Source organism: Orcinus orca, chromosome 17 (assembly GCF_937001465.1).
Source record: "Orcinus orca chromosome 17, mOrcOrc1.1, whole genome shotgun sequence".
In the NCBI taxonomy this organism is placed as follows: Eukaryota; Metazoa; Chordata; class Mammalia; order Artiodactyla; family Delphinidae; genus Orcinus; species Orcinus orca.
Window position 1 is genome coordinate 55,108,770 of NC_064575.1, and position 15,980 is coordinate 55,124,749.

Consider the following 15,980-nt stretch of genomic DNA (forward strand, 5'->3'; position numbering starts at 1 on the left):
CAGTCTAGACCTTTGAAACCAAAATCTGCATTTTGACGAGACTCCCCAGTGATAACATACTCAAGTTTAAGAAGCTCTGACCTATAATATTTCTTCCAGCTCTAAAAGTAAAATTTAAGAATCTGGGTATCTGCCTGAAAAAGTCTTTGAGAAAGGAATAAGTAACCAGCTTGTCCAAATCCTGCTTCCCTGATTTTTCTAAAAGGAAAGAACTGGGGCCATCTGAAGAAAGAAAGTTCAGCAGAATGACTGCACCTCTGCAGGAGCAAGAGGATAGAAATCAACAGACATCTAAAGGCAACGCGTCAAATATCAGTGCTGGGAAGGCGGTGCAATCCACCTCCTGCCTCTGAGCCTCTCATCGTTGGGACATTGAAGCCTTGCCTAAAGAGCTTCAGAGAAGGGACATTCTCAATTTGCTGTGGCAGCAAAGAAACAAGAAGAAATGGGTTGCATTTCCTAGGCACCTTATCTCCAGGGCATCTTAACTTGCTTGCCAAAGCTTCCCTCCTTAAACATCACCAGGAAGGAGCTCAGGCAGGTCTTTTATTCAAGTAGGGAAAATGAGGAACAGAGATTGGTGAAGAAATCAAGGCCACATTCAACAGCGACAGGAAATCAAGGCCACATTCAACAGACTGGAACACCAGCCCTAAGCTTGTGGTCCAAACTCGCCTCTGTGGCTTGAGCTATAAGATAGGAGAGAAGGCATTTGGTCCTCTTGCTGCAGAAAGTTTTGATGTCTTTTGGTGACATGCTGTTTTCAGCACCAAAACAAAGGGGAATAATATTAGATCTTTTGCTTGTTAAGAAAACATGTGCCCCTTACAAGACAAAATGGCAGTAATATATCTTATTTAATTGTTATTAGATTTTATTGCCGAAGGCTAAAATTTTAATGTATCCATAAATCTGTTTCTCACTTGCAGAGAAATCTCTTTATAAAGAACACACTGTACAAGGATGAAGGCAAAAGGAGGGAAAAATGAATCTAAAATACGCATTATTAATTTTTTAGAAAGCAAGCAACGTGGTACCTCATAAAGGATATTAGAAAAAAATAAGACAGCTGGGATTTTTGATTTGCTGTAGAGAAAAATCTGCTGATTTGAGAAACATTCTTACAGGGTAAACTATTTTGATGCAAAAAGAAATGAGCAGATAGAAATGGGTTTGTGATCTACAAATCAGCTCTTAAACAGTCACTGGCAGAAAGTGTGATGTGTTTCCAGCAGACACAGTGGGCTAAGCACCCTGTCACATGACCCAGAGCCGTGGAATCTGGGCATGGCTCAGGGGGCAGGGAGACCTGGTCTGAATTCTGCTATGCCACCTACTCCCCGTGTGATCGCTGACACATTTCAGCAAGCACCCTGAGCCCCAGTGTCCACTGTGTGAAAAGCAACCTCCAGAGGCTTTAGGGAGGATGCAGAGAGATGCTATATATATAAAGAGCTCCTAGGACATAATAGACAATTATTATCTATTAGTGTACCAATTACTCAGATAATGGTTTGGGGTCAAATCCAAAGCCATACCGAAGAAAGCAAATGGGGACACACCTAGGAGGAGAGGCAGCACCTCCCAGTTTGCTGTGGTGCTGGCTGTCCTGCCCGGTGTCCGCCTGCTCTCCGCTGACTGATCAAGTCCTCCGACCCAGGCAAGGAAGCAGGGCTGACTCGCACTGGCAAGGCTGGGGACAGTTCAGGAGCACAGGGGCTATCAGTGATTCCTGGGGCTCAGAGAGGCACAGGAGTGGAGTTGGTGCACAGGAGTACTGCCAACCTCCAAATCAACCTCCAGTTCTGAAAGGAAGCAAGCTTGCAGGAAAAAAGAACTCTGTTCTTTTGCTGGTCCCCATTCTAAAGTCCATTTCTTTCAATTTCCTTTCCTCCGGATGGAGTAAAACCACCTTCTTAGGGAGGATCTTGAATCTTCTATAAGGCCAGTCCCACATGGTAATGACCCTTCTTCAACACGACGTCTCCCCGTATCTCTTCTCTGCACTGAACTTTCCCATTCAGATTACGTGCAGCAGCTGCAAGCCCTCTATATTATTGCTGAAGACATTTCCACAGGTTTGTTCCTAACCTGCCTATTTCCCCATCTCATTTCTGTCCTACATTAACCCCATTCCGCCCGAACCCGAAAAGAGAGCCATTTCTTCCCTTCAGCTTGCTCAGTTCATGCCCTCCCGCCAGTGACTGGATACCTTTCTCACATTACCAGTGTAATTCACTGGCTCAAACGGTATTAAGCTACTCCATAAATCCAGCCCCAAAATATTTGATGTGAGAAGGGATTTATTTGAGTGTTTAAAAACTGATCAATGTCTTCGTTAAAATTCCATACATAAGGTATAATGCTCATTAGATATTTTCATGTCAATTAAGATAGCTCAAATTTATTTTGTATCATCCCAAATGAACCCAAGGCTCTCTGAGTGCATCACACGCCTAAATCTGCATGACTGACAGGGCAGTAGCAGCCCCATAGCACCTTCATTTTAGATCCGGGAAAAAAGAAAAGATGATTAACTCGGTGACAGATTATTCTCATTTTCCTTGTAAGATTCTCAGGAGAGAACTGCACTCAGAGGTTAGGAACGAGGGAGGGAAGGCACAATGGTTACAGAGCTGAATACAAGGGCCTCAGTCCAATGCCACGTTTAAGTTTGGATGCCTTTGGTTTGCCTTCTTGTCTGTAAACTTAGAGCACAAGAAAATAGATGACTGTCAGAAAGTGATCTTATATAATGCAGTTCGTTGAAATTTCAGCCTGTCCATCAACCTAAGGTCTGTTTCCGTTAATAAGACCCATGGCACAGGATTGCTGCTTTTATCAGTGAACAACCACTGTGAAAAAAAAGCAACACACAATTCAGGGGCTCAAAGTGAATAAGCGTTTCTTATTGCTCAAGTATCTGTGATCAGCTGGTGGCTGGGGATCGGCTGGTCTAGGATGCCCTATTTCACATATATGGCAGTTGACTAGCTATTGGCTGAGTTGATGGAATAGACTGGTCATGTTCCTCTTGTCATTCAGCAGCCCAACCTGGTATGACAGGATGAATGACCCCACCCCCCCAGCCCCAGCCAAAGATGTCCATGTCCTAATGCCCAGAACCTATGACTATGTTACCTTTCATGGTAAAAGGAACTCTATATATGTGCTTGAGTTAAGGACCTTGAGATGGAGAGATTATCCTGGATTCCTTGGGTGGCCCCAGTATAGTCACAGGGGTCCTTTGAAGAGGGAGGCAGGAGGATCAGAGTCATGAGAGAAGATATAAGGATGGAAGCAGAGGTCAGAAAGAAAAGAAGATGCAACATTGCTCTCTTTGAGATGGAGGAGAGTCCACAAGCCAAGGAATAGAGGTGGCCTTTAGAAGCTGGAAAAGGCAATCAAATGGATTTTCCCCTAGAACCTCCAGCCCTCTGCAGCCCTCTGGACCAGTTTTAGACTTCTGACCTCTAGAATTGTGAGAGAATAAATATGTGTTTCTATAAGCCACTAAGTCTGTGGAAATTTGCTACAGCAGCAATAGAAGCTAAAATACCTGGACTTGTCAACAAGTTAGTAGTAGGGTTCCAAGAGAGGCAGGAGGGAATCATAGACTCGGGATAGGCATACTATTACTTCCGCCACATTCCATTGGCCGATGGTGTCACAAGGCCATCCCAAATTCAAGGGCTGGAGAAATAAACCCCACCATGTGATTCTATTTCTCTCACTTCTTTTTTTTTTTTTTTTTTTTTTTTTTTGCTGTACGCGGGCCTCTCACTGTTGCGGCCTCTCCCGTTGCGGAGCACAGGCTCCGGACGCACAGGCCCAGCGGCCATGGCTCACGGGCCCAGCCACTCCGCGGCATGTGGGATCCTCCCAGACCAGGGCACGAACCCGTGTCTCCTGCATCGGCAGGCGGACTCTCAACCACTGCGCCACCAGGGAAGCCCAGATCTTTTTTTTAAACCGTGTTTTTTTAATTGAAGTATAGTTAATTTACAGTGTTGTGTTAGCTTCAGGTGTATAGCAAAGTGATTCAGTTATGCATAAACATTTGTATATATATTCTTTTTCAGATTCTTTTCCATTATAGGTTATTACAAGACACTGAATATAGTTCCCTGTGCTGTACAGTAGGTCCTTGTTGTTTACCTATTTTATACATAGCAGTTGATCCCAAAGTTTTAACTTAGCTCCCCTGCACCTCCCCATCCCGTTATCCCCTCTGGTAACCGTAAGTCTGCTTTCTATGTCTGTGAATCTACTTCTGTTTTGTAAATAAACTCATTTATATCAAGTTCAGTCTTTTGAACACAAGCTGCCCATTCTCCTTGCTTGGTCCTGCACTGGGCACCTTGCAATAAACTCTGCACTTCCCTTCACCACAATCCAGTGTCAGTGGATTGGCAGCGAGCGGGCCCAAGTTTGGTTTAGTAATAGTGTAGAGACTGAGAAGGGTAAAAAATTACGGCCATTTTTTGCAATCAATCTATCATCGTGCCCTTTACAAAGAGGACATTTAAAAGCAACATCTGACCCTGTTTCTCTTTCATTTCCAGGGACACAGGGAGCATGGGTGTCTGGACCTCAGGCACCAATATCTTCCTCAGTCTTTGGAGGACATATGTGTCTCCAAGGAGGCTTGGATGGATGGACTTCACCCAACATTTGGGCGCTTGTTGTTTTGTTGCTTTCATTTCTGTTGGCCTCCTCTCTGGGGCCTTCTACTGGTTTCTGTCCTCGTCCATAGTCTTCGCCACCTCCTGGATGGTCACGTGTGCTCTGCTGTGCTGCTCCAAGCACGCACGGTGTTTCATTCTGCTCTTCTTCCTCTCGTGTGGCCTGCATGAAGGCAGGAACGCTTTGATCACTGCTGGCACAGGGATGGTCATCTTTGGACACGTGGAAAATATTTTTCACAACTTTAAAGGTCTCCTGGACAGTATGACTTGCAACCTAAGGGCAAAGAGCTTTTCCATCCATTTTCCACTTTTGAAAAAATATATTGAAGCAATTCAGTGGATATATGGCCTTGCCACTCACCTGAGTCTATTTGATGACCTTGTTTCTTGGAACCAAACACTGGAGGTCTCTCTTTTTAGTCCCAGCCAAGCCCTGGAGGCACAGCTCAATGACACTACATACAAAGCCCTGCGTGTCTTGTACCAGGTGGTGACAGCGACAGAGGTGTTGTCTTCCCTGGGGCGGCAGCTAGTTGCCCTCATGGGGCTTCTGCTGGTGCTACTTGGCACTGGCCTCTTCATGAGGCGATTTTTGGGCTCCTGTGGTTGGAAGTTTGAGAACATCTACATCACCAGACAATTTGTTCAGTTTGATGAGAGGGAGAGGCATGAACAGAGGCCCTGCGTCCTCCCGCTGAATAAGCAGGAAAGGAAGAAGTATGTCGTCATCCCATCTTTCTGGCTGACTCCTAAAGACAGGAAAAACCTGGGGCTGTTTTTCCTCCCGGTACTTACCCATCTCTACATCTGGGTGTTGTTTGCAGCCATAGATTATCTGCTATATTGGCTCATTTTCTCCATCAGCAAACATTTCCAAAGCTTGCCAGGGCTTGAGGTTCACTTGAAGCTGCACAGAGAGGTAGGTGCTCACAGGACCGTCTCACTGTGTATCCCAGCTGTTCGCTGTGTGTTTGCAAAAGATCGTGAACTTCCCAAGGCAGGGCAGTGTCTTATTCCCCTCTGGATCCTCAGTGCCTGGCACGGAGCCTGGCGTGTAGGAAGAACACCCAAAACGCTGGTTAGATTGAGTTGAAACCCCAATGTTAGAGTATGAGAACATTCTGAACATTTCTGATCACTGTATTAGTTTCCTGTGGCAGCCGTACCGCAACAGAGGAGACCATGCTTTCTGTTCATCCCATCTTTTCTCTTTTCCATTTTTCCCTGTGGAAATTGATGATTATGTAGACATTTCAGAGGATCTGGATACTGTCAGATACTTGTCTTATTTGTTTTTAAACCTAGCATTCTGCGCTACGTGGAACGTGCACACGTGTGTGTCTGTGTGCATGTGCACACGTAGCGCGTGTAGTTGTATGTGTATACATGTGCACGTGTGCGTGTGTGTGTGAAGGTCATGCATGCTGGGTGGTGTGCACTAGCCTGGGCTGGTGAACACACCATCTACTGTTTCCATATGTCTGATTTTCCCTCCTCTTTATCGAGCTACAATAGATTGTGCCTCTACTGGGGAAATCTCAGAGGGGAAGGGCAGAAAGGGACCTGGAAACCCTCCTTTGAAAGCCCATTTCCTCCTGCTGCATCCACACTCTCCCTCCCCTTTTCTCCTGGCTCAGCAGGCACTGTCTGGCCCCTGCCCCGCCTAATCCTGGGCTGCTTCTCGGAGTTGATTACTCTGAGTCCTCTGTTTCCTCTGAAGTCTTCAGTTAATTATAAGAACCCTGTTGCTCTACATATCTGGAGCAGGGTGGATAATGGAAGCAGTGTTTCAAATGAAAGCCAAACAAGGTTTTCCGCCAGGCTTGATCCGGGGCGGCGGCTAGTAGAAGGGCTTCTCTCCTCCTCTCCCCCATAGTCCATTCCCCTCCTTAGTCCCTTTTTTGATCTTCCCCTCTCAGTTCTTCCCTCTCCTTCATCTTTTTGCTCCTCTCTCATCTATTTCTCTCTGAGCCAAAACCCATGCCTGTTTTGTGAATTCTCACTGTATTAGATAGACGGGGGGAGAAAAGCAAGTCTGCCTTCCAAAAAAGGCCCAGAAGCTTTCCAATGACAATGTCCTGGCAAATACATTTTGGGGTCTTGCTGGGTCCTGGGGATGCAAAGTTGTCTAGACTGTGATGGCTGCCATCGAAGGGCTCACGTCCTGGTGGGGGAGGCCACCACGTACACTCACAATGACAGCAGGGTGGTGGGCGCAGAACAGATGCGAGCACAAGACTGCTGTGGGAGCTTGTCTCAAACTCTCCTGCCAAGCCTGGGAGGCTGTGCCACCAGCAGCTGGCTTCCACGTAACTGGCAGTGCCCTGCCCTTATCCCACGATGACCTTGGAGGTTCCTGGTCTCTCCATTGCAGCAGATTTGCAAAGGAGAAGTCAAGCAACAAAAGAAACATTGGCTCAAGGTATCTCCCACTTTTTTTGTTTTAAACTTTTTTTTTTTTAGAAGATGTTGGGATAGGAGTTTTATGAATTTATTTATGCTGTGTTGGGTCTTCGTTTCTGTGCGAGGGCCTTCTCTAGTTGTGGCAAGTGGGGGCCACTCTTCATCGCGGTGCGCGGGCCTCTCACGATCGCGGCCTCTCTTGTTGCGGAGCACAGGCTCCAGACGCGCAGGCTCAGTAGTTGTGGCTCACGGGCCCAGTTGCTCCGCGGCATGTGGGATCCTCCCAGATCAGGGCTCGAACCCGTGTCCCCTGCATTAGCAGGCAGACTCTCAACCACTGCGCCACCAGGGAAGCCCCTCTCCCACTTTTATACAATTTTAAATAAAGAAGAAAAGTGGGAAATGACGTGAATAGACCTGGCTGGATAGGTGGACGCTGTAAGTAAAAATAGCTACAGTCGGGCTTCCCTGGTGGCGCAGTGGTTGAGAGTCCGCCTGCCGATGCAGGAGACACGGGTTCGTGCCCCTGTCTGGGAGGATCCCACATGCCGCGGAGCAACTGGGCCCGTGAGCCACAACTACTGAGCCTGCGCGTCTGGAGCCTGTGCTCCGCAACAAGAGAGGCCGCGATCGTGAGAGGTCCGTGTACCGCAAAAAAAAAATAATAATAAATAAATAAAGCTACAGTCGCTACTTATTGAGCACCTACTATGTGCCCAGCAATGGTCTGCATTAACTTTTCAGGACTGTCTGATACCAGAGTGAATCTTCCATCCGTTACTCAATACCACCTTGGCAAATTGTTTACTTGAGAGAGGCAAACACATTTTAAAACATTGGGGTACCATTTAGTACATTGCTCGGTATTTTGAGAGTTTGTTACCCTCCACCAAGCCCGTACAAGACTGTTGACAACCTTTCTGAAGCCCTGACTCCCAGCTGCAAAATCCCCGGTTAGATTCCTAGACTAAATAACTTCTTCCCAGACCGGACACCCGCTGCTTTCTTATTGCAGGATTTCTCATCACTTACTCAATCAATGTGTTTGTTTCTTCAACAGTATTGAAAAGAATGCATGCCTCTGCTCTGGGGACTGAAATCTCTCTATTTAATCGTAGGTGAACTGTCTTTTTAATAAGAGAAAAGCAGAGGCAACACAAATGCTTTCTACTGCTTAGCCACAGTGCTGGGGAAATTGCAGATCTGACTTGACATTTGTGTAGAAGTCCCAGGTTTGGGGGTTTCCAGATTTTTCACAGGTATTGGGGTAAATCGAAGGTGCGTGGTGTTCTCTGGGTGTGATTGGGTTCTTTTCAGAAGTCATTTTCCTCCTCTGCGCCCCAGGGCTCTAGGGTGTTGGAGTGATAATAACTTACTAAGTACTCCAGTCTGTAACGTTAATGCTCCATCCCCAAGGTGCTTAATTTACACTGGGAGTCGTTTATTCGTGGGCAGGAGCTGGTCCATTAATTCCTGTTTTACCAAATTGGAAAACAAATCCACCAAGAGACTATATGGCTTTCTCAGGTCAGGGAAAAGTAAGAGCTGAATCAGCACACGCGTCTCCTGCTGCTGGCTTGGCTGGGTGGCTCAATGTCATCTGCCCTCTGGGTCAGTTTGTTGAGGGCAACTGGCTTATTCTCTTGCCTTCAAGCGGGGAGGAATGCACCCCTCCTATCGTCTAAGAGAGATGTGAAAATGTCCTATTTTGAGACCTCTATAAATAGGATTTTAGAGACACTCTGAGTAAATATACTCTTCTTTGTATTCTTGCATCAAGAATAATTCCACCCCCCCACCCCCCTCCCCGCCACCTCAAGCTCTGGAAGGATGACTTAGAACATAATTTAATGCCTCCACATCTTTATGACCTTGTGGTCTGCTGACGAGGCGTTTGTCGAGATGGAGAGGCTATGACTGGGTCTTGAGGGGCTCTGCTACGAAAAAGACTTCTCCCCCAGTTGAGCAAAAACCATCTTTCGTTAGTCCCACATGCTCTGAAGTGTTGAAACGGGTGTTCCATAAAAATAAGTCATGCGGTCAAAATTAATAGGAGAATCGTTGGCTGAATTTAAGCAAATTTCTCTGCTTTCTTCTCAGCACCCTCAACAGTCTCATGGCCATCGTGACTCTCTAAAGAAAGGACAGAGCAAACAAACTTATCTGATATCCTTCTCTCAAGGAAATCTATATTTCCACAATCCCACTTTGGGAAACTCTGCAATGGCTACAACTAAAATTCGTCCCTTCTCCTTTATTCCAGTCATAGCACATAAAAGGAGCTGGGATAGCCCCTTCAGCCAAAGCTCCCTGCATATTTTAAGATAAATGTTACGTGCTACGGGGCAGTATTGAGAAAGACAAGGACAGAGTATGAAAATGGCATGGATCTTGATGATTTTATTCTTTCGTTTTAGAAACAAGAAGCTCAAGACATCATCCATGATTCTTCATTTAATGTATCTCTGTTTGAACCCAGTTGCCTCCCTAAACCAAAGCTACTTCTGTCTGAGACCTGGATTCCTCTCAGTTTTATTCTTGTGATACTAGTGATGCTAGGACTGCTGTCCTCCATCCTGATGCAACTTAAAATCCTGGTGTCAGCATCCTTCTACCCAAGTGTGCAGAGGGAGCGCATCCAATACCTACATGCAAAGCTACTGAAGAAAAGATCAAAGCAGCCAGTGGGAGAAGTAAAAAGGAAACTGAGTCTGTACTTTACAAAGGTAAAGCCAAAATAGGGTTATAACCTGTAATTAGGGAAATTTTGATTTTGAAGGGCAAATGGAATTTTAAAGTACTCTTCAACTTTACATTAGGGCTTATATCCCCGGCAACAGATAGGACACTTTTGGGGTGGGGGTGGGGGTAGGTGAACAGTGACAGGGAACAGATGTACATGACTAAGTCCAGAAGACTCTGCAGCAATGCCGGTCCAGAGAATTCTATCAGATAGCCTTCAAAACACTGATTTCAAGTGAGTACATTCAGTCATATTGTAGAAAAGCTACCGGGAAGGCCCTCTCTAATGGCTGTTAAAGAACAATACCCAGTCAGAGTTACTTTACCGGGATAAATAAATAACAGAAGGGAAGTATCTACTACACCTTGGTAAACTCCAAAGAATTTGCTCATTCTCCAGTATTACAAAATATATATGATGAGGGCTTCCCTGGTGGCGCAGTGGTTGAGAGTCCGCCTGCCGACGCAGGGGACACGGGTTCGTGCCCCGGTCCGGGAAGATCCCACATGCCGCAGAGCAGCTGGGCCCGTGAGCCATGGCCGCTGAGCCTGTGCGTCCGGAGCCTGTGCTCCGCAACGGGAGAGGCCACGACAGTGAGAGGCCCGCGTACCGCAAAAAAAAAAAAAAAAAAAATATATATATATGATGAGATATATATATATATGTATATATTTATACATATATATGATAACATAATGACTTTCATACACATATAAAATGAACACTTGTCAAAGATTTCATTCAACATATTAAAGACAGAACAGTAAGAAACTCCAACCAATTCAAAGAACAATTTAAATCACACATACATACAGGCCATCTTGAATACCAAAATGAATTTGTTTAATAGATACAAAACTGGCTTCTTCCACAAGGGAGGATGGGAGGGTCAATTGTACTCTGCAGGGTGAAATTCATTTGCATGTGCATGGACAAGAATCATCTGCATTGTTGCCATCAGCTATCTACAGCTTACAGAACTGGAAAATAGTTCATGGACAATGAAAGACCGAAATAATCCCTAAGGATAAGCTTTCCCGGCCATTTCAAAGTCTTGTGAAAAGTTTGTGTCAGTGGCATTTGAAATGACCCTAATGCTCATTCATCCAGCTTCGTGTCTTTTCAGATTCATTTCTGGCTTCCAGTCCTGAAAATGATTGGGAAGAAACAAATGGACACTGCCAGTGAAGACAACCCGTGAGAGGCCCCGTGCAGCTCCTCAGCCACACTGTTCCAGCAATTCTCCTTAAGTCTACCGATCGTGACCCTTACTCATGCCCAGCAACAGAGAACTACACTGCATGGTCCTTCAGCGGTCTGAGGTTGCAGGGCCAAACTCCCTTTTTCCATAAGGGCCAAAGGGCTACCAGATAAATTGTTGTGTTGTCTGTCTCGCAAACAAGGCACACGATCTGGACTGTATCTCACTGTAACAGCACTATAACCAGGCCCTTCGAGGAGAGTCTCAGCATAGAGTAGTATTCAAAGAAAAAAACAGAAAAAAATTGGAAAAAATCAAAATCTCTACTGCAGGCTCACAAACAAATATCAAGGAGGGCATACATGTATGATGCGAGCAAAATATCTTTAAATGCTTCTATCCCTTCTCTGCCCTTCTTAATATCCTTCATAGCTATTTCCTACCCACAGCTGTCTGTCCTCCCCCTGCCCCCTTACTCAAGAACTCTTTCCAAAACCCATCTCCAGCAGCTCCTAATTTCTTCTCACCACCTCCTCTGCTCCTATCCTCTACTTTCCTGGATCTCTTTTGTTTTTCCTCTTCTACCAAAGCCTCTAGCCACATTTATTTAGAGAACACATTTATTAAAATCATATGAGAGGCTTCCTACAATGTGCATCTTGGCCCTCTTTTTCACTATAATCAATGTACACTCTGCAGTACAGGGGCCTATTTCCCCTATATTCAAAATACCTAAGAGGGAAAAATACTGATTCTATTATCTCTAAAGTGCCAGAATGGGAAGAAATGAAGAAACATTAAAATTTTAAAACAACTTTTTAGCTTTTCATCTTGAAAATGTTTCAGCCTCACAAAAAAGTTGCAAAATACTAAGTACAGCGTTCCATTTACCCATCACCCCTCATCCCCGAACATTAACATCTTACATTACCACAGCACAATTGTCAAAACCAGGTAAATAACACTGAAAAATGCATACTCTACAAAACTCATTGGATTGTCACCAACTGTCCCACTAATATCCCGCTAATGTCCCAAGGACTAGTGCTTGATCCAATCCAGGCTCATGCATCGCATTTGGCTGTCATGGTTCCTTAGTCTCGTCCAGTCAGGGACAGTTCCTCAGTCTGTCTTTCTTTTTCTTTCATGACCTTGACATTTCTGAGGAGTGCTGCCAGTTATTTTGTAAAATGTCCTTTGCTTTGGGTTTGTCTGATGTTTCCTTATAAGTAAACCCAGGTAATGTATTTTTGGGCAACAATAGTACAGAAGCGCTGGCATGCTCTTCTCAATGCATGAGATCAGCGGTATGTGATGTTAATATGTCTCATTACTGGTGAGGTTACCTTTCTTCACTTAGTTAAGATGGGGTCCGCAGATTCTTCCACTGTTGAAGTTACTATTTTCCTTTTGGAACGAATGAGTATATTGTGGGAAATACCTTCAGACTATGAAAACATCCTGTTTCTCATCATACATTTACCCTCTAATTTTAGCATCCATGGAGGCAAAACTGGGCCAGCCAAATAGTGATTTTCTATTTTAATAATATCTTCTACATTTTAAAATTGAAATTCTACACTCTCCCCAGAATGAAACATTTTTTCGAAGACCATATTTTGTTTTGGGCACCAGAGTAGGCATTTTACACATGATAATCCTGTGAGGTAGGTAGTATTATTTCTATTTTATAGATGGGATAACTCACCCTCAAAGACCCTGACTTAGCTGGCCTGGGCTGGGGCCTGGGCACTGGCATGTTTAAAGCTCTCAGGTGATTCTAATAGTTGGCCAGCACTGAGAACCATCATTCCAGGAAGTTGTACTGAATCGCAGGTCTTTCAACACAGGTCTTCAATGGTGAAATTTCTCTAGCAGAAGGAGCCTACATTAGAAATCTGAGTCAGCATTTCCCAGTGTGTTCCTCAGACCACTAATCCCTTAGTTGTTCCGTAAAAGAGTTATACGATGTCAATAAATCCACACAATCTGCCTTCCAACCTTGAAGATTCATAATGCATGTTGGCATGATTTTAAAACTTTGAGAAACCCTATAATAAAGAAATCTCATTTAATCTGTTTAACCCAAAATTTTCTCAAATTATTAAACCATGGAACAATTTTACCTGTAATAACTGTTAACAGCACATAGGACCAGTTCTACAGCCCTGATACTGATATAGTTGGCATAACTTTCAACCAAAAAAGATCTGAGAAGGTGAAGATGAATTTGAAGTTTTGGCTTTTATTTTTATTTTATTATTATTATTTTTTTGCGGTACATGGGCCTTTCACTGTTGTGGCCTCTCCTGTTGCAGAGCACAGGCTCCGGACACGCAGGCCCAGCAGCCATGGCTCACAGGCCAAGCTGCTCTGCGGCATGTGGGATCTTCCCGGACCGGGGCACGAACCCATGTCCCCTGCATCGGCAGGCGGACTCTCAACCACTGCGCCACCAGGGAAGCCCCAGTTTTGGCTTATTTAAATATTCTGATGATTTTATGCTTTACTGTGTTTTCTAAAGAAAACAAAACTGTGTTTATTAAAATTATATATTAATAAACTAATATAATATGTGATTTTTTTTTACTCATTTTGCATTTATTCCTCCTACAGAGAAGGGATCTGCCCCACATTAACTAGGCAAAGAATCAACTGCTCAAGTTAGAATGCACACTCTCACCACACACAAAAATAAACTCTAAATGGCTTAAAGACTTAAACATAAGATATGACACCATAAAACTCCTAGAAGAGATCATAGGCAAAATATTCTCTGACATAAATTGTACCAATGTTTTCTTAGGTCAGTCTCCCAAAGCAATAGAAATAAAAACAAAAATAAACAAATGGGACCTAATCAAACTTACAAGCTTTTGCACAGCAAAGGAACCCATAAACAAAACAAGAACACAAACTACAGAATGGGAGAAAATATTTGCAAATGACAGGGGCTTGATTTACAAATAGCTCATACAACTCAACAACAAAAACACAAACAACCCAATCCAAAAATGGGCAGAAGACCTAAACAGACATTTCTCCAAAGAAGAAATACGGATAGCCAATAGACACATGAAAAGATGCTCAACATCATTAATTATTAGAGAGATGCAAATCTAAACTACAATGAAGTACCACCTCACACTGGTCAGAATGGCCATCATTAAAAAGTCTACAGATAACAAATGCTGGAGAGGGTGTGGAGAAAATGGAACCCTCCTACACTGTTGGTGGGAATATAAGTCGGTGCAGCTGCTATGGAAAATAGTACAGAAGTTCCTCAGAAAACTAAAAATAGAATTACCATATGATCCAGCAATCCTACTCCTGGGCATATATCCAAACAAAACTATAATTCAGAAAGATACATGCACCCCTGTGTTCATAGTAGCACTATTTACAATAGCCAAGACATGGAAACAACCTAAATGTCCATCAAGAGATGAATGGATAAAAGTGTGGTACATATATACAATGGAATACTACTCAGCCATAAAAAAGAATGAAATAATGCCATTTGCAGCAACATGGATGCAACTAGAGGTTATCATATTAAGTGAAGTAAGTCAGAAAGAGAAAGACAAATACCATTTGATATCACTTATATGTGGAATCTAAATTATGACACAAGTGAACCTACCTATCTATGAAACAGAAACAGACTCACGGACGTAGAGAACAGACTGGTGGCTGCCAAGGGAGAGGCAGTTGGGGGAAGGATGGAGTGAGAGGTTGGGGTTAGCAGATGTAAGCTATTATGTATAGAATGAATAAACAACAAGGTCCTATTGTATAGCCCAGAGAAGTATATTCAATATCCTATGATGAACCATAAAGGAAAGGAATATTTTAAAAAAGAATGTGTATATATATGTATAACTGAAGCACTTTGCTGTGCAGCAGAAATACATTATAAATCAACTATACTTCAATAAAATTTTTTTTTTAAATCAACTGCTCAAGTTTTAGAGAAAATTGGATCCTTTGGCCTTTCGAAATTCTACTAATTAACTAACTTACTTATTTACCTAAAAATATCACCAATATCTACAGCAAACACTTGAACAGGGCACACAGAAGGTGCTGGTGATACCCAGACAGCTCTCCTTGGTCCCTGCCTTTGGGATGCTTCCGATCTAGTCAGGAAGACAGACAGATGCTTAGACAAAAAATAACAATATGTGGTAGCTTTTGGTAAGTGCCAAGGGCACCCGGCAGGCAGTTCCTTTAGGGAATCATGGCCAGTTTCTCTGCCCTCGTCTATTACGAATGCCCAGTTTACCCCTCTTCTCTATGACAAGGGCACTGGAGGGGTTGGGAAAAGGGTCTTAATTTTCTTGAAACCAAACTACCTTTCTGAAGTAGCACAGTCTCTGTTGTTTCTAATGGACCATGACTTTGAACAGTTCTCGCGACTTCTGGAGAGTGACCTGCTGTCTCTATCTGTTAGGCATGCTTGCCCTTACTCTGAAGTGCTTGTCCCTATTGGAAGGACAGACTGGCAAAGAGGTGCTGTCACAAAAGGCAATTTTGATCTTGAAAACAAGATTTAGACTTGTTCATTAGGGCCAATCTAACGTAGGGCATAAAATGCTTATTTAATTGCAGCTTATCCATGTTAGATTTAAACAAATGGTTAGTTAAATTTCTTGAGACATCTATTGTCAAGTGTGCTTTGTTAATCTTGTAGAGGTAGAAAGATATTGCCCCAGGTAATTTAATAGAACTTCCTTTTCATCTCTAATGTTAATGGCTTATAAAAGAGTATCACATTATGGTCTAAGTCACTTTCTCACCTAACGAATCTCAGCTTGGTGGCTGTATTTTGTTATAAGCGTCATTATGATGTCCTCATTGACTCCATATTTGTTGTCAGTTACGTTTCTCTTTGACAGTAAGATACAGTAATTCTAAACACCTTCATAGTAATAGATCTCTTTTA

At 43.6% G+C, this 15,980-nt stretch overlaps 1 protein-coding gene and 1 long non-coding RNA gene across 2 annotated transcripts in view; one reads left to right on the plus strand and one right to left on the minus strand.

Annotated features, from left to right (window-relative positions):
- The window catches only part of LOC125961721 (uncharacterized), a 48,903-nt gene that overhangs the window by 20,344 nt on the left and 12,579 nt on the right, over positions 1-15,980 (minus strand). The gene's annotated exons all lie outside the window — the stretch shown is intronic.
- On the plus strand, positions 4,076-6,388 carry DCSTAMP (dendrocyte expressed seven transmembrane protein). Its single transcript, XM_049700524.1, has one exon. It carries the CDS (start codon positions 4,579-4,581, stop codon positions 5,779-5,781), a length of 1,203 nt encoding a protein of 400 aa, XP_049556481.1. The 5' UTR covers positions 4,076-4,578; the 3' UTR covers positions 5,782-6,388.

Coding starts and splice junctions, on each gene's coding strand:
- DCSTAMP (XM_049700524.1), top strand. CDS start 4,579: ATGGGTGTCTGGACCTCAGGCACCAATATCTTCCTCAGTCTTTGGAGG.